Source organism: Chrysemys picta, chromosome 1 (genome assembly GCF_011386835.1).
Source record: "Chrysemys picta bellii isolate R12L10 chromosome 1, ASM1138683v2, whole genome shotgun sequence".
NCBI lineage: Eukaryota > Metazoa > Chordata > Testudines > Emydidae > Chrysemys > Chrysemys picta.
In genome coordinates, this window is record NC_088791.1 from 56,759,347 (window position 1) to 56,787,243 (window position 27,897).

At 42.9% G+C, this 27,897-nt stretch overlaps 1 protein-coding gene across 1 annotated transcript; it reads right to left on the reverse strand.

Annotated features, from left to right (window-relative positions):
- On the reverse strand, positions 1–27,505 carry TWF1 (twinfilin actin binding protein 1). The gene is made up of 9 exons (XM_065557538.1): positions 26,980–27,505; positions 20,242–20,319; positions 14,329–14,507; positions 12,940–13,035; positions 5,780–5,884; positions 4,532–4,657; positions 4,189–4,339; positions 3,616–3,737; positions 1–1,138 (listed from the first exon to the last, which is right to left on the reverse strand). The coding sequence occupies exons 1-9, from the start codon at positions 27,002–27,004 to the stop codon at positions 968–970; spliced, it is 1,053 nt and encodes a 350-aa protein (XP_065413610.1). The 5' UTR covers positions 27,005–27,505; the 3' UTR covers positions 1–967.
- Positions 27,506–27,897: the final 392 nt, after the last annotated feature.

Sequence of the window (27,897 nt, forward strand, 5' to 3'; positions counted from 1 at the left end):
TGCCTTCATAATGTATTTATTATATTGCAGTAGAAATGGCAAATGCATTGGAAAACCATTTGTAATAAATTTGTTTTCTTTCAAGAACTGATTCAGTATCATGAAGCCTTTTACTAAGCATAAACAATTTTGCACCAGAGTGTACAGATAATATAGTTTAACAGTATGATTTAGAAACATTTTAGTATAGTGATTTTAGAGCAGCTCCATAATTGACTGAATGCATTGACTTATGCATATTTGTAATGTTTTACTTGATCATACAGTACATAACAGTTTAAGGGTGGTATAAAAGTATGAATAATTCTAGTGCTTTCAATGTCAGATTTCTTTAAATGACAGTTCCACAAAACTAGAAGTTAATTTCAAGCAGCAAAACCTCTGTGTGAAAAATAATCTAGCTATTCCTGAATATTTGCATCAGGTATACTAGTTTCATTCAGCTTCTCTATTCAGAGACAGACATTACATACAATAAAATGTTTTCCTTCATGATGGAAGGAAAAAAAAAAGTCTTTATTTGGAACACTGCTACAGAATCCACTCCTGCAAATCTTTACTCAAATGAGTACTCTCATTAGCTTCAGTGGGCTACTCGTGTGAGTAAATGTTTGCAAATCTAGCCCCACAGTGACAGTTAACCCAATAGTAAGAACTGACTGCAGATTAAATAGAATCAATATTCAGTACAGAAATCAGGAGTTTATTATAAAGTGTATAGCTATTAAATAATTAAAAATAAAGCACTATTAGTTTTGTAATCCTTTTCTAGTTCTGAACTGATTAACAACTCTTCCACAGTATATGAACAATATAAACTCTAAAATGGCAGAGCCAGATAAGTGCTATGGAAAAACAAGGATTATTTCTAGCATATATCAGTGTGGAATGATTTCAGTTCATTACTAAAAATTAGAATTTTTCATCTCCTATTGTAGTGTATAATTACCAGTGCAAGTAATAGATTTTAATCAGTAGGTGTTTCAGAGTCTGCAGGACCCCTAATTAGTCTTCGGATTCCCCTTTTTCCTGCAGGACCTTTTGGCTTAGCAAAATTTTGTTTGTGTGCATGATGTTTTGGATGAACCTCTTCGTAAAGGAAGTCAGGAGTTAACTCATCACCATTATCTATTTCAATCTGCCAAGGAGGATAAGAGACAGTTAAATGTATTTCATGATTTTTATTAACAACTTGTGAAAGAGTTTATATTTACTGAAGCACTAAAACTATATTCAAACAAACATAAGCAAGAAAGTTCAGAGTTCAAGGTGAAATGGTGACCCTTAATTCATGTGTGTCCAGCGCCCTCTACAAAACTGAACATATCTACATTTCTTTTTGAGTTTGGCAGACCCTTACTGGTATGCAGTTTTTGTGGTTTAGCTTCCCAATTTGTTTTTCAGGAGTACAACACAAATGTATCTCATGTTGGAAGAAACTCCTTCAAACCTCATATTCTGTCACAACCTTTCAACTTTTAGTAGAAAAACAATCATTTTACCTAATAAAAGTGTTTTAAAAATAATATTTGTAAAGGCAACCAATACACATGTTGCTTTCCCTGCAGAGAGAGTAAAATGGACCTGAATGATCTGCAGCCTAATGCAGCCCAGCCCAGTGTAACTATTCAGACAAGGAAGAAACTATAATAAATTAAAATCTTTATCTATAAAAGTGTCAAAACACAGCCCTGCCTGGAAGAAAACTATTGTTCTCAAGCCAAAATCCACTGGTTTTATTCTATGAATTTAGATCTCTGAAAAATTCTTTGATCCTGTACCACTGAGCATTTAGAATATCCTGACACCCCAACCAGGGCCAGTAATAGATCCATCAGCAACTACTTTGCAGCAAGAGGTCAAACAAATCCTCAGGAATACTTTTCCTAGTCATTTCAAAGGTCATGACAGGGCGTTATTTAATTTTAAAGAAAGGAGAGCATATTGACCTCTATCTAATACATATGTATATACAAAAGTTACTTTTGACATAGCTTCAATAGATGAGCATTGCAATGAAAGAGAATCTCTGGCAGGATTAATAGCAGCCATGATTTTAATACTGAAATGTGATCCACAGAAACAAAATTAAAAAGCTCTCCCCCATTTGTAGCATCTGCAGTTTAAGAACATGACCTGATGTACTGCAGTCCTTGAAGAGCCCCATCGAATATTATCAGTTCTTGAGTTTAGAAGCAATTTTTTCTTTATGGTAATACAGGACTGGAATTCTTTATAAGAAAAGACATGCACTTATTTACAAATCCTAGTTTGCACTAATTAAGCTGCTTAAGACAACAATTAAAGTTACAGGGTCACTGCCTAAAATTAATTGTTTTTGAAAGTGTAATTTTTTTTTAAATCATGAAAGTGCAACTTACAAATGTAGAATTTTTTTTAAAACATAACCACTCAGAAACAAAACAATACTTTAGAGCCTACAAATGGAAGCATGAAGGAGCATGTGAATGTTTAGCATATCTGGCACATAAATATCTTGCAACACCAGCTATAACACTGCCATGCAAACACCTGTTTCACTTTCAGGTGACATTGTAAATGAGAAGTGGGCAGCATTTACTGCTGTAAATGTAAACAAACTTGTTTGTCGTAGTGACTGGTTGAACAAGTAGTAGGACTGAGTGGACTTGTATGAGGTAAATTGAAAAATGCATTTTCTTTTATCTTTTTTACAGTGCAAATATTTGTAATAAAAAATAATATAAAGTAAGCACTGTACACTTTGTATTCTGTGTTGTAATTGAAATCAATATATTTGAAAATATAGAAAAACATCGCAGTTTAACAGGGCAATTAAAACTACGATTAATCGCAATTTTTTTAAAAATCTAGTTAATTTGTTTTGCATTAATCGCATGAATTAACTGTGACTAATTGACAGCCCTAAAAATTGTGCTTGACCTCATAAACCATTGTTAGCCAATGCATACAGACTACACTCACATATTAATAGGTATTATACACATGGTATATTATATTAAGTGTGGGGTAATCATAAATTGTATTATGCCTTCTCTTGCTCACTTAAGTATCCCACAATACCATGTAAAAGTACAAGTCAACATTTTGCATAGGCAAATGGGAAAACTGTCAAAGATAATATATGTAAATATTCTACCCTGGTAGAGGTAGGGGAGTGCCTTCATGGCCCAACTAGTTTGGAATGCAGTGTTCGAAAACAAGAGATAAGAGGGGTATACCATAGTATTAGTAAAACAAGGTAATTGGGGAAAATTTAGTCCTTGGGGTGACGTATACAGTGCTTCTTACTTGTAAACAGGTCTAATATAAACAGAGGTCATTTTGGGGGCATATTTTGGGAATCACACATTCTGTGTAACGTTAACTGAACACGCAGTGAGAACCTGCTTCCCAGAAGAACGGTGATGTATTAAACTTTCTTTCTTGTATCATATTGTTTTCTTTATAGACAATAAATTGGCTCAGCTTGGTTATTTGGTCTCAAACATTTTTAATATTGACACGCAAGTCCATTAACCAACAAAATTCAGCTATACAGAAGATAAAACTCAAGATAAAGGAAATTAATGTTCTTCCCTCACTGAACAGATATGGGACCTCTAATATGCTTACCTTTCTAATTATCTGCATCCACAGTTGTCTTTCTACAATTTCTAACAGTGGGCTCTTGCAACTAGAGTATAGCATCCGTTCTCGAATACTGCACGTATACCCAGGCATAGAGTATATAAATACTGCAGAATGAAAACAATGTAAGAACTATTACCTTAAAATCATGACTTGTGACAGACATTTAAACAAAATATTCTACAAAGTCTGAAGGGGAAGAAATAACAGCACTACACTTCTTTAGTTACAATGTAAACTTGTAAGTGACCAATGAATGGAAAGATATTGGCCAATATTTTCAAGTGAACAATGGTTTTGGGTGCCCAATGGAGACACTCTGAAAAGTTCTTGATTTTCAGAGTGTGTTCAGCACTTTCCAAAAATCAGGCCTTCTTAAAGCAGTTTCAAAGTCTGACACTCAAAGAACATTGAAAATCAGTGGCCACTTTTGAAAGCCTTGACCACTGAAACTATGCAGCAAATTTTATCATTTACATACCATCTTCCCCATCTCAAGATTACTTCTAAGTTATATGAAATGAACAAATTAAATTTCATATATAAGAATTCTCATACCTATGGATTCCAAGTAATCTCCTTCATGGGAATGCTTATAAAGGAAAAAATGATAGCGTGCAGAATCCTTTGGAATCCTGTTTGGCAAATCCTTAAGTTCAGTATGGAGTGTGTTGGCCAAAACAATAGTTTCATTTTTTATATCAATTTGCTGTTGAAACAAGCACAAGTTAGAGCAGATACAGAGAGCAGCATAAACAGAGAACCTGATATGAGAAAACAGATAATTTAGAATCCTATTCTGAATTAAACATTTGCAGTACATATTCATACATGCACAATTTAAACAACTACTGCATAATTGTATTCTGTACAATAATTAAATGCAATATTTTGTACTTGCCAGTTGCACATAGTTGAGCTGTTTATTTTTCAGTTTTTCCAAAGCCTGAATAGCTTCCTTAGCCAAAGGGAATGCTACTCCTTGCAGTGTCTGATGCTTGGTATCTACACCAACTTCCACTTGTACCTGGAATTAATATAAAACAGTTTAATTATAATCTAAAATCTTCAAAGTATTCACACAGATTTTAGTCTCACAGTAAGTACTATTTGATTCGGCATTCAGTGAGTGACAGAGATTTTAAAAGTGACTAAAATGGCATTGCCTTACTCAACAGATCTGTTCCTTTTTATGTTTATAGAATCACATCTGCTTACTTTTCAAAAAAACAAAAACAAAAATAACCACCACAATTTTCTGTTTTTTTTATATCATTCTCCCATAACTCTAAGCTCTCTGCAGTGCTGAAGTATCAACAGAATAATTAGTTAAGTTGCAATTTCAGAATCTTTAATACTGATGATTATGTACAAACCAGAAAGAAAACAGCTTGACTTTCTTATTCCGGGTGGAATCCTAGTGCTGGCTGGCAGTTAGAAAAAACTTATTTTCTTGTAAACTTAGCAGATTTGATATGGAACTCATCAAAAGCCTACAAACATGGAAACCAATTATGTCACTTAGAGTCACTTTTCAGAGAAGAACTATTGTCCACATGTGCAATGGTAATTGGGCACAAGTATCTATCTAAGGGTACGTCTATACTTACTTCCTGGTCCGGATGTAAGCGATCGATCTTCTGGGATCGATTTATCGCGTCTTGTCTAGACGTGATAAATCGATCCCGGAAGTGCTCGCCGTCGACGCCGGTACTCCAGCTCAGCGAGAGGAGTATGCGGCATCGACGGGGGAGCCTGCCTGCCGCGTCTGGACCTGCGGTAAGTTCGGACTAAGGTACTTCGAATTCAGCTACGTTATTAACGTAGCTGAATTTGCATACCTTAGTCCAAAGTGGGAGGTTAGTGTGGACCAGGCCTAAGGCTAAGTCTTATTCTTTTTTGTTACTGTGCTAATAAGTTAGTACTTGAAAATATTGGATCATTTTTTACATTATTTGACCAGTCAATTGGCCAGTTATTTTTTGGACTGGTCAAATGCCCAACCCTAGTCTATGTGTCCCTGTCCCACCCTGCAGGCTTTCTGAAAACTTTCGACTTGTTTGCTTCTCTCCTCCTGCAAGCTTCCTCTTACAATACTTCAGGAATTCTCCACTCATCCCCCTGCCTGTCTTCCCAGACAATGTAGTACCTCATTAATCTTAATTTGCCGAAGTTCCTCTTCTGCTGCAGTCAGAGGGGCAGGGGAGGACTGTGATATCAAGTATTTTCTGTATCCATTCAATGAAACATCATCCTGAAAACACAGAATCAGTACTTGGCATCAATGATTCTTCAGTTAAGTTTTCTTTGAAGATACTTAATACTCGGAAGAAAGGGAAAAAACAGTTAATTTACTTTACAGAATCTGTGGTTCTTTGATATGTTTAGTCTGTGTGGATCCCACTCTAAGTGTGCATTCACCTCATGAGTGCGAGATCAAAATCTTTGAGTCTTTTTGGGCCCTGCATATCCTCATGACCTCCCCCCATGAGGGCATAAAGGGCAGAGTGGCCAGAGCCATCCCTCAGTTCCTCACTAATCCAGAATCACTCTGATGCTTCAGAGAAAGGAGATTAAAAAAAAAAAAAAAAAAACACCCTTCAAAAATACACATTAGGGAAAAAATCCATTTCTGGCCTTGCTGGTGGCTGGCAGAAACCCTAAAGCATGAAATTTAGGAACAAAGCCTCAGGGCTGTTGAGCCATGCCCCCACTATCAAACCAATCTCCATACAAACTGCACTCATAAATTTGTCCAACTCGCTCTTAAAACTAATTAAGTTGTTTGCCCCCAACTCCTATTGGGAGGCTGTTCCAGAACCTGACCCCTCTGATAGTTAGAAACCTTCTTTTAATTCCAGCCTGATTTTGTTCATGGCCAGTTTATATCCCTTTTTTCTTGTACCAACATTATCCTTTAACTTAAATCGCTTTTCACCCTCCCTGGTATTTACACCCCCCCCCCCAACGTGTTTATACAGGGCATTCTTATCCTCTCTCAGCCTTCTTTCTGCAAGACTACACAAGCAAACTCTTCCACTTTTCTCTCATAAAATAGGCCCTCCAGCCCCCAGATCATCCTTCTAGCTCTTCTCTGCAATTGTTCCAGTTTAAATGCATCTTTCTTGAACATGGATGATCAGCACTGTACATAGTATTCCAAATGAGGTCTTACCAATGCCTTGTACTTCTCTATCTTGCCCCAAGCAGCTTCCTGAGGAAGAGCTCTGAGTGGCTTGAAAGTTTGTCTCTCTCGCCAACAGATGTTAGTCCAATAAAAGATATTACCTCACCCACCTTGTCTCTCTAATATCCTGCAACCTACATGGCTACAACTACACTACCTTCCAGATGTCAGATATGGGAATATTCCCATAAATGTGCAGAGGAGGCAGCCTGAGCTCTGGTTGACTGAATTTTGATATTTGGGGGATGAGGTACACCTGCCATGAGGGAACAGATTGAAATACACTGCATAATAGCGATGTAACCTTAAAATTATATCCTCTAACTGATTAAAGGGAGAGGGGCTGGGGCTGCTCCAGCTGGCCTGGGCTGGGGGCGGGGCCGCTCCTGCCAGCATGCAGAGGGCTAAGGTTGGTTAACGGTAAGCCTAACGCTTACCGGTTAATATTTTACATCCCTACTGCATAATCTATTTAAATAATCTCTGAGAAGATAAGGATTGTCTCTAAACAATATTATTTAGTGCAATAAAAAGATAGGAAGCTTATCATCTAGAGGGCTTTCTTTGTACTATTTAGGTAACATAGCAGGGCCCTAGAAACATCTATGGTGGGGAGTTTCTTCTCCCCTGGAGTGGAATGGGGTTTAAGTATGATTCCCCCAGTTTTCTATCAACTGGGTTAAATGGAAAAATGGGAACTACTTTGGGAATACATTTAGGATGAAGTCTCGACACCAGCCTTATCTTGATTGAATATGCTATGAGGAGGTTGGTCATGAGGACTTGGAGTTCATTGACTCTTCCAGATGATATAAAGGCCACCAAAAGGCCATCTGGAGAGTAAAGTGGTGAAGAGAGCAATCACCGAGAGATCCAAATGGGTTGGGGGGCTCCACGAGACTCTCAAGCACAATACGAGATCTCAAAAACAAGGGCACTCCCTGAGTGGAGGGAAAGTTAATTTTACACTATTTATTTCTCTCCTCGGAGAGAAAATGTAAAGTTAACCCTTAAAAAAAAAAAAAATCTAGAAATAGTAGGGTGGAAGAATACTGAGTATGATTGAACCAGAGGCTCAAGGTGGGTGAGATGTTATCTTTTATTGGACCAGCTTGTGTTGGTGCAGTAAACTTTTGAACCAGAGGCTGGCATGCTGAAATTGCTGCAAGGCGGATCCTAATGAAAGTGATGGAGAATCCAGAGAGTTTCAGGTACAGAATATAGTCAAAATCTTGGGGATACGGCTCTCCAAAGGGTCACAGCTCTGCAAAGACTGAGAATCGTTTCCATTCTGAGGATTGGGTTCCCCTTACAGAGGGCTTCCTGCTTTGTAGTAAGATTTCTCATACCTACAACAAACAATCTCTCAGTTGTACTTAGCCAGCCAACTTCCAGGCTGTTAAAAGTAATGGTTTCAGGTCTCAATGTAGAATTTGGCTGATTTCTGTGACATGTCAAGTCTGCAAATGTATTTTAGGCTGAGTTGCTGAATTAGATCAGTCAGCCAGAACTGTCTGGATGACTAAAAAGCTATTAGACCTGTCTGATTTTTCTTATCACTCTGGGTAGGAGAGAAATTGGAGGAAATGCATACAGGAGACCCTGATTCCTGCTGGTGTGCTGAGACTACTGCCTAACACAGTGAAAAATATTGCAGGGATGGCCAAACTAACTGACCTCTGAGCTGCATACGACAAGCTTCAGAAATTCAAGAGCCGAAGTGTGCCTGCCAGGACTCAAGGCTTCCGCCCATTGGCCCAAGGGGGCCCCTCCCCACTGGGCAGAAGCCAGAGGCAACGTGCTGGCCCTGCTTGGTCACATGGTACCATCGCACCCCAACCCACAGCAAGCTGGGAGCTGCTGCCATGGGGTGAGAGAGCGACAAATAGCTGGAAGCTGCAGACAGAGCCGCTGCTTTTGCTGCTGCCTCGCCTCACGGAGCTAAAGCAACAGCCCCTTCGTGCAGCTCCCAGCGGTTTGCTGCTGCCTCTCCACACGGAGCTAATACCTGGGAGCTGCAGGGAGTGGGCTGAGGGTAAGGGGCGGGAGGCATGACTCAAGCTGTTGGGGGGACCCTTTACATTGTGCCTCCCCTGCCCCCCGAGCAGATACCAGTCATTTCTGGCAGAAGCTCCTATCCCCACCACCCTGCCACAGGGCTGAAGCCCCGAGCTCCACAACCCCAGTCTTGTAGGAGGGCATGAAGCTGGTGGTTACAGATGACCATGGTTTCTGTCATGAAAACCCAGACTTCTTTCTAGTGGGATAATCATAGAATATCAGGGTTGGAAGGGACCTCAGGAGGTCATCTAGTCCAACCCCCTGCTCAAAGCAGGACCAATCCCCAACTAAATCATCCCAGCCAGGGCTTGGTCAAGCCTGACCTTAAAAACCTTTAAGGAAGGAAATTCCACCACCTCCCTAGGTAACCCAGTCCAGTGCTTCACCACCCTCCTAGTGAAAAAGTTTTTCCTAATATCCAACCTAAACCTCCCCAACTGCAACTTGAGACCATCACTCCTTGTTCTGTCATCTGCTACCACAGAGAACAGTCTAGATCCATCCTCTTTGGAACCCCCTTTCAGGTAGTTGAAAGCAGCTATCAAATCCCCCCTCATTCTTCTCTTCTGCAGACAAAAATAACCCCAGTTCCCTCAGCCTCTCCTCATAAGCCATGCTCTCCAGCCCCCTCAATCAGCAGGCTGTTGTTGAGAATAACTGGGTGTTCTCTACCTGGTCTGGCTTTGGTATCCGAAGGGCTTCCGCAATGAGGCAGGGGTATAGCTAGTGATCATAAAGGCTATGGAATCCTTCAGCAAATAAAAATCATCATCTGTATGGGTGATGAATATGTCTATACTCTCAGAGGGCAGGTCCTCAATGGTATTCTGCACCTCCTTTTGGATATCTGATGCTTGTAGCCAGGATGTTCTCCTCATTGTGACTGCAATGGCCATGGATTGAGCAGACATGTCCAAAGAATCCATGGCTGCTTGCAGAGATGTTTTTGCTACTAGCAGACCCTCAATTACAGATTTTAATTCCTCCCTGGTATCTTGAGGAAGATGCTTTGTCGCAGGTTAAAAATAAAAAAATCATACTTAGCAAACAGAGCTTGTAATTTGTTATTTGTGATTAGAGAACGGCAGAGGAATAACCCCTTTCTCCCAGAGAGCTCTAGCTTCTTAAGATCTTTGTCTTTGGGAGTAGCCTTCAAAAGGCCAGGCTGTCTGACTCTCTTAGACTGCTGTGTACTCGGTACAGAGGATGAGATGATGGTGCCGGAGAACTAGTGACTTCTGACAACAAGTCTGCTGGAATTATTAGGGCTTTGATTGTCAGCGTTGGTACTGAGGGATTTGGTGCAGACACATTGGTACCAGATGCAAGTACTGGGGTTGTTTTGGTGTTACTAGGTACAAAGTAGGAAGTTGATCCTGTGTCACTTGCCCCTGTATTACAAGAAGGCTCTGCACTCAATTTCTGTGGGTAGATCGAAGGCAAGTAAATCTTCTTATGCTCTCAGCTAGGGGAGGTAGACTGGTGACGGGAACCATGTTTGGTCCAGTATCCTGCTCTACCTTTCCTTGGAATCTAAACAGGAAAAGGGGGAGAATATACTAAGGAGTAGCATGTGGATGGACACAGCCTGTTTTTTTATCTCTGTCACTGACAGTAAGAGGAAAGTAAGGGATAGTTACAACTGATATGCCCTTTATGTTGGGGAGGTCAGCAAGACATGCACAACCTAGGTGAAACCCAACAAACACTGCTGTTCAAAGATTCCAGTGTCATGCATATGAGGTGTATGCCCAGGCAGAGTGGGATCCACACCAGCAAATACTCGAAGAAGCTGGGATTTTTACAGAAATGTAAATCAGACATGAAACACAACTAAGAACTTTATACCCACATTAGAACCTCACTGAATAAATATGTTTAGGGATAAAAAGCTAGAGAAGTGAGGATGAGATTGTAAGGGATGAAAATGAAAGAGGGAAGGATAAATGGATGGTAAAAAAATGAAAAACTCGGGGAAGTACAGAGAAAAATCAATGGGTTGATGGGAAAGAAGGAAAGAGTGTGACAAAGACCACAATAGATTTAAAAAAAATAGATACATCTAGAGAGAGGATAATGAAAGTAAGAGATTGCAGAACATAGTAAGCTATAAAAGCATATGCAAATAGAGAAGGAAATGTAATGCTAATATATAACAATAAAATAAATATGATCATCTCTCTCGCTCTTCTACCCCTTCCCCAGCCTGTTCTACCTGAAAGAGAGCAAAGAGATTTCTATGCCATCAATGAATTCATTAGCTCCTGGATTCTGCTCTAAACTATTCCTTCCAGGGATCACATTTTTGCCTGGGTTCAAAGAAACCCTTATGAAAAGTGGGCTGGTTGTTGTTTTGCCTCTTAAATGAACCAAATTCCCCCAAACAAAAAGGTATTTAAAAAGGGTTGTTGGAGCATCCGCCAAACCTTCTACAAAGGGAAGTTATCTACTTTGTAACATTTCTTCTCTGAAGATATCTTGCAGGATTCTTAGTCTTAGGCGTAGCTCAGTAGAGAACCCAGCAGAACTCTCCTAGCTCTCAAGGTTTTGTTTTTTTACTCTTAAAGGCAAGGGATAACAAGGTAGGGTATAAGCGAGGGCTCCCTCAACTGGCTGTCATGCACCATCTCCTACCGAGGGTTAGGTATGCTTACACCCCGGTCAGTTCCATTTATTGCATGGGAGGTGAAGCACCCAGAAAGAAAAAGCCAATTCAAGAGGATCAATATGGGAAGAATAATAAAAGATGTCTCAGAAAAATTAAAAGTGCACAAAAGGAGACACTTCTAAATAGTAACCTCCAAACTCTAAGGGGCAAGTGGATTTGTGAGTAAGAATCCTGCAAGAAGACCTCTTCAGAGAAGTAGAATTACAAGGCAAAATGTTTTTCCTTTCTCTAAAGATATCATCTGTGCAGAAGAGCACTCCAACTGCAACACAAGCTCCTATATATGCCAACACAGGACAAAAGGAAAGCCTTGAAAGGCTTAGGCCTTTGTGGCAGCCTGACAGATGATCAGAATTCACTGGGCCTGACTGTAGAATCCTTGGGCAAGAAATAATTTAAAATGGGAAGATCCTCCAACTGTTCCTAGAGGTGACTGTTTACCCTTTACAGTAATTAAGCACAAGAAATATACAGCCTCAAAACAAACTGTTTGAAAAGGAATTTAAAATAAAGTGACACTTAAAACAGAAATGCTGTACTGTACACATTTTATACTGCTGTTCTCTTTCTAAATAAAAGGAAAAAAGATTTATATTTAAATTATTGTAGCAAGAAGAGGGTCTGAAACATAAGGCCTTGTATTAGAGGCCTGGGCTAAAGTAGTGGTCAAAAAACTTTGCTGATATAAAGCAAATTCAGGTTGTGAGCAAGAGGCAGGCCCTGCTCACAGAATTTGGCAAATATAGGGCTGATATTGCAAAAGCACACATTCCTAAGAGATGCAAGGCACAAAGCACTCAAGCAAGCACATTCTAGAAGGGTGGTATCAGAACACCTCGATACCGGTACTTTCCCCAAAGATAACAGGAACACACTGACCCATCTTAAGGATAAGGTCAGGATGACAGCATGATGAACAGAGATGTTTTGATCAAACCTACAGGTACAAGGCAATGGATGGTGCCCCGATACGTCAGAGGGTGATACTTAACTTGTTTGTATCTGTGTATAAAGATGTATCTCAGAGGGAGTGTCTTTGTCCAGGGGGACAAAGGGCAGCAGTGGAAAGTCCCGCCACTGATTGAGCTGAGTCCATTGGCACTAGCATACATGTCTTAGTATCCTCGTAGAGTCTGCCAGGTGCTATTACCGTGCTTCGTCGATAATAAACCTGGCCGGGCGCCTTCGCTACTAAACCAAGCCTTGTGGTCTTATTGAGCAGTTCACTTGAGATCTGCTGTGCCAGCTATCTGCGCAGAGCTGGAATAACACACGAACGCAGCTGAACATCTGACCACAATTATTATTTAAAATGTTTTACTATGCAACTTAACCCATAGAAGAATTTTATTATTCCTGAAAAACAGCATATATGCTGACATTAAAAATATACCTTTGTTGTTCCAAATACTTCATCTTTAATGTGACCACCTCCAAATTCTTTCTTCAGAGTTGCCCGTGTTGCTGCATACAACATTTTTTGACGAACCTGTTATGTTGCAAAAGAGTTGCTTTTGATTTTTTTATGTACATGGAAGCTAGTGCATTTTCATGCTAAAATTATTATTGGACTTCTAAAATATTTCGTTAAGCAAAATAAAAGTTACAAGAAGAATAATTACAATTTAAAGCTATAATTAATAATAGGAATACACTCAGTACAATGAGCTTTGGCGTGTGATAATTTGACATGCTATTAAGCATTTGAAGGGTACGATGAGAGATGTTTTACAACAACCCAATCAAAGTCATTCTAAATTGCAACTGTTAGGGTAATTTTTAGAGTATGGGGGATGTTTGGAAAAGTTACAAATAACATAGTAACATCTTTCAAAAAAAATATCTGTTCTAGATTCTGTTGTTGCAAGCAACTGGCTTTAAAAAAAAAAAAAAAAAAAAGAGAGAGAGACACACAATGGCCTACAAACATCCCATTACCCTGTTTCGGTTCAATAATGGATCTGAACAACTATTGCAACCACAGAAGGAATAAAAGATAAATACTGAAGTGGAATATCCAAGTTAAGATGTACTTAAGAAAAACTTAATTAAAAAAAATTACTGGAGCCTATAAAAGCAGCACTAAGCATAGTCACCTGCCTTACAAACAGAAATAGCTCCATAAATCAGCCCTGTTAATCCAATTTTCCTTCTTGATTAGGATGGAGTTTAAGTAGATTTAAAGGATAATGACTTTTTGAGGAAGACATCTGTATCACAGAAAATATTCAAGTTCTTGTTTATTTTATGGCTGAATGCTTCTAAAAAGATGGTGTTTCCTTTCATGAATTTAATTAATGAAATCAAAAACTTACACGCTTCAGCTAAATAAATCTAATATTAATAAAACCTTTCATTTCAATACATAATTAGCATTAAGTAGACTGTAATCTTTACCGTTCTGGAGTTCCTCAGTTACCCAATTTTCTCTTGTCTCCTTTTCTCTTCTGCAACCCAATCCTGAGACAGGCCAACAAGCCTACCTATTTATTCACTGTATTTGTAGAGCAGAAGTCCCCGGGAAATATTTTCTTGCTAAAAACAGCTGGACTCAATATGGAGCCAACTAATACAATTCCTAAATCAGCATGAAATAAATTTCAAGATGCTTGCCCACTTCCTTCCAGAGTTAAGCAGGCCACCTCCAAAACACTGCCAGCTCCTGCTCACCTGGGATTTAGACCAGATGGCCAAGATACTGCAGATAGTCTGGAAATCTGTAGCTCCTTCAGACTTTTGGACAATGTGTTTTTAACAACATGAAGACATTAATATTACTTACATGAGAGTGATCTGGTGACCATGCAATAAAGATCCATTCATATCCTTGAGCATTCTGAGAATCTAATCTGTATAATACATAACATGGTTGCTGGTCTTCAAGAAGGGGAAGAACAAAGGAATCATAATCCTTTTCCCATGATTCATCAGGCTGCCTAGAGGATCCCACTACAAGCTGTTCTATAAACAAAAAACAAAAACAAGAACTGCAGGTCAGTGAAGTGGTTTGAAACATTAAGCTTTTGCAATTAAAGATACTTATGGCTTAATCCTGCAAAGTTCTGCCCATGAGAACGGAAAACAATGGCACTTCATGCAGCAATACGTACACATACGTATAACTGTTTGCATGATCAAGCCCTAAATTATTTCAACTCTTAAATACTAGAACATAAGAAAATATCCACCGGTTGCTCTGATTTCATTGTTGGCCTGCAAGGTTTTCGGAGCAAGGACTTGCAAGTAGATGTGGAAGGGATTTTCACTTAAAATAAATAAATCCGGTTTGGAGAGAGAGTAATGTATGTATGTAATGCTATGTACGTAATAGCAGATAGAAAGAAAAAGAGCACTATATAAGACTCAAGTTCATGGAAAGCCACAATATTAATTATTATTTATTGTACCTAGAGGCCCCATCTGAGATCAGAGTTGCAATAGACCTGTACATACATGCACAGAGTACGTCTACACTGGAATAAAAGACCCAGCGCACAGTTGTGATTGGCCTGGGTCAGCTGATTTGGCTCGCAGGGCACAGACTGCAGGGCTAAAAATTGCAGTGTAGACATTCAGACTTGGGCTGGAGTCAGGGCTTCTCCCCCCTCAGAGTCCCAGAGCTTGGGCTCCAGCCCAAGTCTCCACATTGCAATTTTTAGTCCCACAGCCTGAACCCCACAAGCCCAAGTCAGCTGACCCAGGCAAGCAATGGCAGGGCCGGCTTTAGGCCGATTCAGCCGATTCGGCTGAATTGGGCCCCGCGCCAAGAGGGCCCCGCGCTGCAGCTGTCCGCCCCGCCCCCAGCTCACTTCCCCCTCCTCCCTTCCCCTGCACGCCCCGCCCCCTCCCCTGCTTCCCGCGAATCTCTGATTCGCGGGAAGTCTGAGACTAAGCAGGGGCGGGCTGGCCGGCAGCACGAGGTAAGCTAGGGTGGGGGCGGGAGAAGGGCTCCGGGGAGGCGCGGCCCGTTCCGCAGGCCCCAGCGGCTCTGGCCCGGCTTGGCTCCAGCCCGGCCCCCGGGGCCCGGCCCCGGCCCGGTCCCCGCGGCTCGGATTCCCTCCCCCCCCCGGTGCAGCCCCCACGGCGCGGCTCAGGTCCTCCCGTCCCCCCCGCGGCGCGGCGCGGCTCCCCCTGGCCCCCCGCGGCTCGGCGCGGCTCCCCCCCGGCGCGGGTTGTCCCCGTCCCGTCCCCCCTCCCGCAGCGCGGCTCGGGTCGTCCGTCCCCCCCCCCGCGGCGCGGCTTGGGTCCTGGGGGTGGGGCTTGCAGGAAGCCCCGCCCCAGGAATCGGGCCCCGCTCTTGCTAAAGCCGGCCCTGAGCAATGGGTGTTTAATTGCTGTGAGAGACAGTCGCTGCACCCAAAGAGCTTATAATCTAAATAGACAAGATAGGTGAAGGATGAGGAAACAAGCATAGAAGTGACTTGCCCAAGGCAGGTCAGTCTCAGAACTGGGATAACAACCTGTGTCTCCTGACTCCCAAGTCCAGCACCGTAACCACTAGGCCACCTTGCAAAGATTGGAACTTTCACTCCTTCTGTCCTCTCTCAACAGACCTAATTGCTGTACAATCATATGCAGAATTTTGTTTTAACTAGAGCCCTAATTATGGGTGGGGAGGAAGGCAAACAAGACTCCTCCTTTCCATGGCCTGTCTGCCCAAGAAGAAAGACTGCAAGAAGGCAGGCGGGGGAGGAGGGGAGAGGAGAAGAAGGGGGTCCAGACTGAGACAGGGGTTCAGTCTGAAAAGGAATATAACTGGAACTCTGAACCACAGAAACTTTGCAAAGTGCCTGCAACAATATCTAGGGTAAGAAATACTATCTGTAACCAATTTCTTTAGTGAAACTAGCTTAGTTTGCATGTTTTATTTCCTTTGCTTAGTAATCTGCTTTGTTCTATTTGTTACCCCTTTTACCACTTAATATCTGCCTTTTATAGTTAATAAAATTTGTTTGGTTTATTATTAAACCCAATTTCTGTAATTTCTAACGGGGGGCGGGAGGGCAAGAAGTGTGCACACCTCTCTCCACATTGAGGGAGGGGGCGAATTTCATAATATCTCTTTGGGTCTGTCTGCACTCCAAGGGAGGTGAACATCTGAGTGCTGGAGCAATCCCTTAAACTGAGTCTTCCCAGAGCTGATCTGCAGCTGGGTGTGGCCCTGCCTGTGTGTGTGTGTGTGTGTTAGAGGAGGTTTTAAGAGCCTGGTTCAGCAAGACAGGTTAAAGGAGGCCCATGCTAGCTGAACAGATGTGCTGAAATACCGCTGAGTCTATCAGGTAGCTTCCCAAGGGGTCCAACCCATCACAGAGTGGCTCTCTGAAACCTTTATTTATGATAACTATGAGGGGGCACACACTAGTATGGAGACCAAGAAGTCATCAGTTTAAATTTCTCAGGATTCTAAGGCAACAATGTCTTTCTGGACAAATAGCGATGTATTTTAATAAAATTTGAGACATTGTACACAAAGGCTATATACCTTTGTCGTTGTTTGGAATCTTGCAGAAGAGCTATAGATTTTTTTAAAACTTTATAGTTAATCTAACACTTATAAGTCACCATTAAAACACTTAACTAAAACCTTAAATATTAAAACCTCTGTAAACCTAGATTAAACAGGTAGTGTTCAAATTACAAGCTCAACATGGAATGCCTCAGCAATTCACAAGATCAGGCTGAACTTCCTTGACTTCAATTGGAGGTTAAATAAGACCCAAAATTAGCACCAGATCTCCCTTGTTCCCGTTGAGCAACAGGATGCACACCACTGACAGAAGAAGGGCAGTGTGGACATGAACCACTTCAGTAATTACTGTGGTGGCTGTTAGTCAACCTAACATAGGTTAACTTACATTTGTAGTGTAGACATGCCCTCAGTGTCTTGTTTCTACCTCGTAGGATTCAGAAACCCAGTTATAAACTGCAAATAGGTTGGGAAGACTATGTCTGCATTGATTGTGTCTTGCTTAATTTGACCATTTAGTCGATAAACTTTTTTCAAATATGACTTTATAAGTATCACTATTTTATCCAACTGACAATGTTTTTATTATTATCATCATCAAATAGGCTTAATTCTCATATGAAATGTTTTGGAAGACTTAATTACTGAAACAGATGTGATGATAGGATTCCTCCCCTCCCCTGTTATGAAGCATGTCTCAATTTCAAACTAAGTATGTCAGTAATCTCTCTCAAAATATTTACCTGCTTTACATAAAATACCAAATAAAATAAATATTTAAAATATATAGTTTGATATGTACAAAAATACACAGCTTGATAAAATACATAGACATGGTGCTGGTTTGACAATCTTATTGTAGTGTTCTATCCTGCCACGCAGAATGTGTTGTTAGAGTCCTAGACCTGGCCTCTAATACTCCAGCTCACTGCAGACTAAGTGTGCTGCCCAGTGGTGGAATTACTGCCAACTTTCAGAAGTGGCCACTAACACTATTTTTCAGAGGTGCTGAGCACTCAGAGCTATCACGGATTTCAATGGGAATTAGGGGGACTCAACAACACTTTTGAGAATCATACTCAAGGTGTCACACTGGACACCTAAAATATCAGAGAACTCAAAATCAGTGACCACTTTTGAAAGCTACAGAACAGGGGATTGGAAGGTGGAGAATAAAATTATGTTGCTCAACAGCAACCCTACTAGCTGATTGAGGAGTGACATCAACATGCTCCAGAATGAACCCTATCTAGCCATGGTGACTCAGGGAACGTCTACACTACCCGCCAGAATGGCGGGTAGCAATCGATCTATCGGGGATCGATTTATCACGTGTAGACACGATAAAATCGATCCCCGATCGCTCTCCCGTCGACCGCTGAACTCCAACTCGGCAAGAGGCGGAAGTAAAGTCGATGGGGGATTTAATCATGTGAGTTAACTGCGATTAATCGACAGCCCTAGTTATAATCTGTATCTGTACAAGGTGTCATGTAATACGTCATTGGAAAACTAACAGCTCACTGATCATTAACATTCTTGCGTGATGTATGTACCGTCAAACAACAAATGATTATACAGATGTGCTGGAATTATGATGAAAATGGGTTTAAACCAGGCATATCAGGGGGAAATTAATAAATAGGATTTCTTCAGACAAAGGAATGTGGTTCTGTCTGACTGAATGTGTCTCCCATGTAAATTGAGCAAGGTGTGATGAAGGACAAAGAAAAGCACACAAACCATTTGGAGAGCAAGTAGGGAAAAAGTGATCACTTATTCTCAGTGGAGGATGGAGACTGCACCACCAGGAAGCCTTCCTACCTCTTGAAACAGGGTCAATGAACTTTGAGAAATATACTTTTCAAAGGTTTACTGGACTATAAAGAGTGTGGCAGAGAACCCCTAAGTTATCCTTCACTTGAAGAAACAGGGAAAACCAGTGTCTTGGACTAGCTGTTAGTCAGGATCCCCATATCCATTGCTGGAAAAGGAAGAATGGTGAGAAAACTACCTATACTACAGTGGCTCTCAGTTCTGGGTGTCCTGAACAAACACGTTAGAGTATCATATTGGTTTTTGTTTCCATTTTCTGTGTCTTCACGCTGAGTATTAAACTCAAAACGGAAGACACTCCCACTTATTGCCTCCATGCTTTATTTAAAAGTGAGATGAGATGGAATGTAAAATTTACACACACAAAGCCAGTTGTTGTACTTTGCTGATGTCAATGAAATTCAACAGGCATACACTGCGTCAATATTTGCTAACCTAATCTGGAAAAACCTTATCACATTGCCCCGCCTCACACTAGAATATCTACTGTTGCTTATGCCAGTGGTATGCTGCTGGAGCGGGGGTATTGCAATGGCAGGAGATTTCCCAAAAAAGACAAGTGCAGGGAAGGTCAAAGTGGACTCATTTACCTTGCAATACCAAAAATGCTTCTCCCAACTTACTGCTGTTTCAGAGCAGTGCTGATGCCTGGGCTCTGGGAACAAACCAAAAGGTCTGTTTGTGCTTAGCTATGCACTAAGTTATACAATGTTTCAAACAGTTTGATTCAACTGTTGATTTAAAGCCAACAAGCTTTGATTAAAAAGCTAATGGCTATAAGTTAATTTAAAAAAAAAAAAATGGTGAATGCCATATTTTGACCATATGTTTTCAGCTTTGCACATTTGCCACAAAAATTCAAAGATAAATTTCATGTATTGCACCAAATTATTTTCAATAAAAAATATCTAGTTATTTGTGCATGAGAACTAAGGAACAGTTATACTTCTTGCAAGATTGGGGATGCAGATTATTGTAGTTGTAGGAACATTTAAAATGCATCCAAGGGGGTTGCTGCAGTGTTAAAATCCTGAGTAGAAAAAAAACCAAAAGAATCTACACAAGTGTTCCTACCACTCTTTACCCATCTCTCCATTTTTAACTGTTTTCATAAGTTGTTTCAATCCTTTGAGATTTCTGACCAGCCACACAACACTACTTACTCTGATATGAAATGACCATTTTTTTTCCAATATGAAGCAAAAGACGAAAATACTGGAAAGCACTGAAGCATCACTGAAATTCAATCCTATCTTCATATATGGAAGACCCTAGCAATGATCAGGTTTGTGTTCTTTACTTGCACATGCAAGTCACTAAAACATAACTAGTAAAATACTAAAAAGGAATGAGACATAACAGAAATAAAATGTGTATTAAAATATAACTAACCATTTTCAATAACTATTTTTAAAATCCTGTATTGTCCATATCTTGCTCTGGCAAAGGTATCTTTAACATCTCCACAAGCTGGAAAAGAAAAAAATATAGTATTAATTGAATTCATGCATTTCACCTATTTCAGATGTGTATGTTTAAAGTACACTTGTTCGTGTGATCGTAAAAAGAAGCTAGTACTAAACCTTTCAGCTGCACCTTTACCAGAAGTCAGACTGAAAATAAATCATCAGTTATTTTTCCCCAAGTTCCATCCACAACTCCTGCTCCACTCACATTGTCTTATGAAGGGTTGAACTATCAGTTGCCAGTTTTGGTTGGACGTATTCCTGTAGGTTTCGTCACATGACAAACTTTAATTAAGATTAATCTTTAATTCTTTAATCCAATCCTGGAGGTTTGGCAAACCTATCTAAACAAGCATTTCTTTCTTGTATACCTTACTCAGCAATAAAACAGTTAACAATGCTGACATTTACGTCATCATTCTTAGGTTTCAGTTAATACTCCATGGAGATGGATTGTGTTACATCTCTTAAAGCAATACCTTCAGGATTCCTGCGGGCTCAGGTATATAATTTTCAAATTTATGAACTGCCTACTAGCTAGATACAATGCAAGAGTGATGTGTAAAAGAGAACCCCAAAAAGCATACAGATAGATATTTTTAGCATTTGGTTGTTGGTCTTTCCTAGGGGCCCCTGAGTACCACTGATGAAGCTTCCCTTCCATCTTTCATATCTACCTCACACTGCTATGTGTCTGATAACAATTTTCAGTCCCTCACTTCTCATAATAGGAGAAGTTTAGAATGAAGCATCTGCCTTAACCTCTAATTTCCTTTGTAGTGCTTGTTTGTTGCATCTTTTTACAGACTCAAATATACTTTGCAAAGTCACATTTTAATCATTTTTTGTAAATGAATTAATTTATAGATGATTGATTAGATCAAGCAGGATGTTTGGTGTATCTTTGTGTATTATAAGGATCTGAGGTTGAACTGGGGCAGCTTCATTCCCCTGGAGGGTTTTTCCCTCTCTCCACCATCTAAAAAAAAAAAAAAAAAGTTAAGGGGGAGATTTTTTGAGGTACTAATGGCAGTTAGACTTTCAATTCACATTGTAAGTCACTGTAACTTAGATGTCTGAAAATCTCTCTCAAAGTCTCTAGCCCTAATGGTTGTGAAAATAACTTTCAAAATGCAAATTGCATGTAAACCAATGAAGCATTGTCCCCTCCTAACTGCTGAAAGTGAGAAGCAGCTTTTTGGTTTCTTTCATCCTTCCTTGCCAAGCACAGCCTGCAGGCCACTGGGAAGGAAATAGGAGAAGGTCTGTTATGCCACTTCCCCCACAAAGAAATGCAAATTATCTTTGTTTATACCTGTAGTATCAAAAAACTACTGTAACGAGGTCTGCAACAGTAGAAGGTGCACTAACTGGATGCTTGTGGTTTCATTTTCACAACAGAAATGATTAATATGCAGGCATTAAGTAGTCATAATTAGGTTTCAAATCTACCCATCAAGGTAAACAGTGGGATTTCACCACTTCTAGTGCTATTATTTTTCTATAGCCCTAACCACACTACTAAACTATACTATGAAAGTAGTTAAACATGTTTTAAAATTGTTAACATCTATATGAAAGAAAGATGGCAAATTCATTCATACAAGCATGTTGAAGAATTGTTTTTGAACCCTGCGAGGATTATTCTCATAGTAGGAAGAGAGCCTGAGACATAAGTCCTTTTATCAGAGACCTGGTATGAGGCAGGACCTGCTCATAGAATTTGGCAAGAATAGAGCTGATATTGCAGAAATACACATTCCTAAGAAGTGCTAGTCAGAGTACTCATGCAAACACATCCCAATATCAAGTGGTACCAGAACATCTCGATATCAAGGATGGTACAAAAACATTCCCCGAGGATAACAGGAACACACTGATTCCTCATAAAAGATACAGTCAGGATGACAGTACGTAATAGAGATGTTTTGATCGAACCAATATGTACAAGGTGATGGGTGATAACTAGCTACATCAGAGGGCAGTAACTATGTTAGAGGGACAGTACTAATTTGTTTGTGTCGGGGTATAAAGATGTATCTCAGAGGGAGTATCTTTGTCTGGCCAGATAATTAGACTAATTCACCTTCACACAAAAACCCAGGACCAATGTCAGCCCTATATGTAAGTAATATGCTACTAAGTTTTCCTGGTCCTTTCCCTTTCCAGAAATTCTCTCTTCCCCTCCCCCCACTGCCCCCCCCCCCCCCCAAATGATACATTCCCGCATCTTCCTGAGAATTGTTTGTCCCCTTCCCCCAAAGATGTCCTCTGCTCCTTCTTTTCCAGGATTAAACCTATGCACCAAAATGATAGCAAAACATGTAACCAGTTTTGTTCTGGCATCTATACAGACCATTTTCTTAAAGTTTCCCACCACTGCACTACCATCAGTACTGCTGTACCAACTGCAGTAACAACAAGAGACAAGGCCCCAATGTCCCGCAGCATTTTTGCCACCAGGTCATTTATACTTTTTCTAATTAGGGTTAATAGATTTTTAAGGCCCATGATACTATATGATCAGCTAGTCTGATCTCCTGTGTAATACACGCCCATAGAATTTCAGCCAGTGTTTCCTGCAGCTAGTCTAGCAACTTATGGTTTAACTGGAATATATCTTTTATAAAGATGACAGTGGGAAAAACACCAGTGTCTTGTTTACACTTAGAGCTCCCACAAAAGGAATTGCATCAGTGGCAATGCAATAGCTTGGTGAAGAGAGAACCTCTGTATTCACAGAAATTCCCCATGCCATGCCCCAGCAGGAGTTTAGAATGTAAATAATCAACCTTCACAAAATTATCCCAGATAGGAATTTTTAAAAATATGGAAATTGAAGACACTGGGGGAAGAAGTTTGTGTGTGTGTGTGTGTGTGTGTGTGTGTGTGTGTGTGTGTGTGTTAAACATTTCAAAATCTTCAAAAATGCACGTGCACAACCTACTGTAGATGTGCAAATGCCTTGACTTGTGAGAATTCATTTTGAAAATCTGGCATAGTAATTATACCTATAGTGCTATATAATAACATAAATGCAATTGGGCTTATTTTTATGTGACTCATGTAATACATTTAAAAGACTTTAGGTGGATTTTCCCTATAGCATAATGCAAGCCAACATAGGTATAATCAGGAATCATGGATATTTGTTATCCTGATTAGAGATCCAAAATTTGGGGTCTAAATTTTGAAGCACTTCTTCTGTCCTTATCTGTTCTTCTCTGGCTGCAGAAACAGAAAATATATTCTCTTTTACCTTCACCTCATAGCCGCCAAGTACTAGGGAAGTGGTGTGTGTGTGTTTTGGCGGGGGAGGGGGGAGGAGGGGAGTATTCTGCTACTATACTCCTACCCCAGCCTTCTGCTGTGGATGTGTGTGTTTCTCCACAATTTTAACTCTTCCTCTATGTGTTCACTCCAAGTTCTGTCTCAGCTATTTCTCAAAGCCTTCAAAGAAGTAGTAGAGAAAAACCTGACATGATTCTTGGCATTTTCAGGGCTGCCCAAATGATTCTGAATAGCAGTGGTGAAAAATTAATAGATGTTAACTACACTGCAGCAGCTGCTCGGGAGAGCTACTAGGAGCAGCAAAAGCAATGCAGTCAAGAAGTTTGTTCTATATCTGCTCCCATTCTAAAACTTACCACTGCACCCATAAAGGAAAACTTCCATTTAAAATGAAACAAGCAGAAATTAATGACTCCGCTCTGTACAGTTGTCAGGAACAGCTTCCCGAGCAACATCATACCTCTCAAGTGTCCCTCATTTTGAGGGAAGTCACTCATTCTAGTCCCAGTTACCTACCCAATTACCCTCATTTTTATTGTTAAAAATTATTCACATCCAAAATATGTAAAATAAGGTATAGAAAGGTATTTGAATCCAAAGAAATTATTTTAAGTTTTCTGCATGAATGTTTTCTCCTTTGTCCATCACTTCTGGTCTTGGTCATCCAAAGGTCGAGAAGTACGGTTAGCAATACACCTCTACCTCGATATAACGCTGTCCTCGGGAGCCAAAAAAATCTTACAGCGTTATAGGTGAAACCACGTTATATCAAACTTGTTTTGATCCGCCGGAGTGCGCGGCCCGGCCCCCGGAGCACTGCTTTACCGCGTTAAATCCGAATTCGTGTTATATTGGGTAACGTTATATCGAGATAGAGGTGTATAAAAAGTAAGATTTTGTATTGGCCAGACAAAGCTGCAATGCAACAACCTCAAAAGTTATGATGTCATAATGCCATGAGACTTTGTCCAATGCAGACCAAAATCTAAAAGATGGTAGACAGATTAAAATTGACGTCTGAATCAAAGATGTGAATTTTAGCTTATTAAACTTGCCTGCCACACGTTCCAACAAGACAAAGGAACTAAATAAAAGCAACATCAAAGATAAATTGGATTTTTTGAGAAGAAAATGAATTCCTCAAAAGGAGAGATATTGAAATACATTAAACATCTCATTAACTCCCATATGGACATGGTAAGTTACTGCAAAAGAGGTTTTAACATAGAGCATCCAATTAACACAGTATCAGCAACAAGCCAAATACTCAGATTTACTCCAACAGGGAGCAAATAATAAATTTATACTGGGGCACAAGGAAGGAGCAGAGAAGCCATAACTCCCTAGCTATTCTAAATCTTCAGATTACATCTAAAACATTTGATCACTTCCCAGCCATCTCAAACACCTGTCAGGGATAGTCTAGGTTTATTTGGTCCTACTCAAGCACAAGGGGCTAGACTTGATGACTCCTCTGGATGCTTCCAGCCCTGCATTTCTATGCTCCTCTTTCCAGCGATATGGTTTGTACAATTATTCACAAACATATTGTGCCCATCTGTGCTTCACAGTTTTGGGGTTACTGGATGCCCCACAAACAGACTGCTAATACATCATAGCTGCATGCTCTAGGCAAAGGATAACAGAGGACCCAAACATCACAGTCAAGGCCCAGATAGCTTGGTTACTAACAAAGGCATGGAAAGGGACCTTGTCCTGGTCTCCAACCCAGAAGGATAAGGGCAGAAGAAGGGACAATTTCAATGTTTGGGGGAGGGAGGAAAGACCAGGCAGTTCAGCCCCCCAAGAGAGCAGGGGCAGTTTAAAAGCCCTAGAGTGGGATAAGGGAGAAGGCAGCTTGGAGAAAAAAGGGGAGGAAAAGGGAAGGGGCAGTGCAGACGCTGGGGGAAGCAGCAAGGGGGCACTGTAGAAGCTAGGGGGAAAGGGCACTGGAAGGGTGCAGAGGGGCAATTGGGAGCCCCAGGACCGGTGTAGAGGCTAGGCAGGAAAGGAGGGGAAAAACAGCACTGGGGAGCCCCAGGGGGGTGCAGAGCTAAGGGGAGAGGAGGGGAGGGGAAAGGGGCACTAGGGAGCCCCAGGGGTTGCAGAGGCTGGGGAAAGCGGCACTGGGGAGCCCCAGGGGGGTGCAGAGGCTGGGGGGAGGGGAGGAGAAAAGGGCACTGGGGAGCCCTAGAGGGGTGCAGAGGGAGGGGCACTGCAGAGCCCCAGGAGTTGGGGAGGCTGGGATGGGGAAAGAGGCACTAGGGAGCCCCAGGGGTACAGAGGCTGGGATGGGGGGCACTGGGAGCCCCAGGGGGGTGCAGAGGCTGGGGGAGGAGAGGGGCACTAGGGAGCCCCAGGGGGGTGCAGAGGCTGGGGGAGGAGAGGGGCACTAGGGAGCCCCAGGGGGGTGCAGAGGCTGGGGGGAGCGGGAGGGGCACTAGGGATCCCCAGGGGGGTGCAGAGGCTGGGGAGAGAGGAAAAGGGCACTGGGGAGCCCCAGGGGGGGTGCAGAGGCTGGGAGGAGTGGGAGGGGCACTAGGGAGTCCCAGGGGGGTGCAGAGGCTGTGGGGGGGGAAAAGGGGCACTAGGGAGCCCCAGGGGGGTGCAGAAGCTGGGAGAGGGGAGGGGCACTAGGGAGCCCCGGGGGGTGCAGACGCTGGGGGGAGGGGCACTGGAAGCCCCAGGGGGGGTGCAGAGGCTGGGGGGAGGGGCACTGGAAGCCCCAGGGGGGGTGCAGAGGCTGGGGGGAGGGGCACTGGAAGCCCCAGGGGGGGTGCAGAGGCTGGGGGGAGGGGCACTGGAAGCCCCAGGGGGGGTGCAGAGGCTGGGATGGGGAAGAGGACACTGGGAGCCCCAGGGGTGCAGAGGCTGGGATGGGGAAAAGGGCACTGGGGAGCCCCAGGGGGGTGCAGAGGCTGGGATGGGGAAAAGGGCACTGGGGAGCCCCGGGGGGTGCAGAGGCTGGGGGGAGGGGAGGGGCACTGGGGAGCCCCAGGGGGGTGCAGAGGCTGAGATGGGGAAGAGGACACTGGGAGCCCCAGGGGTGCAGAGGCTGGGATGGGGAAAAGGGCACTGGGGAGCCCCAGGGGGGTGCAGAGGCTGGGATGGGGAAAAGGGCACTGGGGAGCCCCAGGGGGTGCAGAGGCTGGGGGGAGGGGAGGGGCACTGGGGAGCCCCAGGGGGGTGCAGAGGCTGGGGGGAGCGGGAGGGGCACTGGGGAGCCCCAGGGGGGTGCAGAGGCTGGGGGGGAGCGGGAGGGGCACTGGGGAGCCCCGGGGGTGCAGAGGCTGGGGGGAGGGGAAAGCGGCACTGGAGAGCCCCAGGGGCGGTGCTGGGGGGAAAGCGGCACTGCAGAGCCCCGGGCCGGTACCTTGGATGCCGGTTTGGTGGGACATGCTGCGATGGAGCCGGGACGCGACGCTGGGGCTCTGTCTCCGCCTCAGTCAGGAACCGGCGGGCTCGGGGGGCGGGGGTCAGGCTGGCCCGGGACACGCACGTGACGCGCCCTCTCCACTCAGCGGCCGGGAGCCCGGCTCCTTCCGGGCGGGCCCTGCGATGGGAGCCGGTAGCCGGCCTGGGGCTGGGGGATCCCGATTCCCGCCCGGGCCTGTTGCGGGCCGGGGCCGCCCCCGGGACACCCGCGCTGCGGTGAGGCGGGTTTGTCTCTTTCCAGCCGCTTCCCCGCCGCCTGCCCCACGCGGCCCGACAGCTCCCAAATACCCCGTCCGCTCCCCAGCGCCACCCTGCTCCCCCGGCCGGCCGGCTTCTCCGCCCGCCCTGTGCTGCACGGGGCCCGTTCGCAGCCCCGACGGCGGAGAGGCCCGAGTGGGCGGGCGCTAGAGACCGGGGCTGGGGCCACGAGCAGCGGTGTCCGGCGCTCGGCAAAGCGGACAGCCGCGGGAGATTCGGGGCTGGGGGGGAGCAGCGCCTTGCCCGGGCTTGGGAGCGCGCTGGGGGCGGGGGGCTAAGCAATCCATGCACAGGTAGGAGTTTCTGTGCACACACAGCGCCAGGGCCATAGGTGCAACTATATAGAGTCCATCAGATCTTTGGGAAGTTTGCTGGAGGCTGCTGTGATGATCTCAGTGCATCCGAAGCGAACAATTCCCTAGTGAAGTGCTTCAACCTCTGAACAATAACCCCGTCAAGGGCGCTTACATGGAAAAAAATTGACTGCCAAGCTATTTTTAAGGTGATAGCATGCGCACACACAAACCAATTGGAGGACGTGCCATTAAATAAGCCACACTTATTTGTTAAAAACTTCATCTCTGAAATAGCTTGTGTG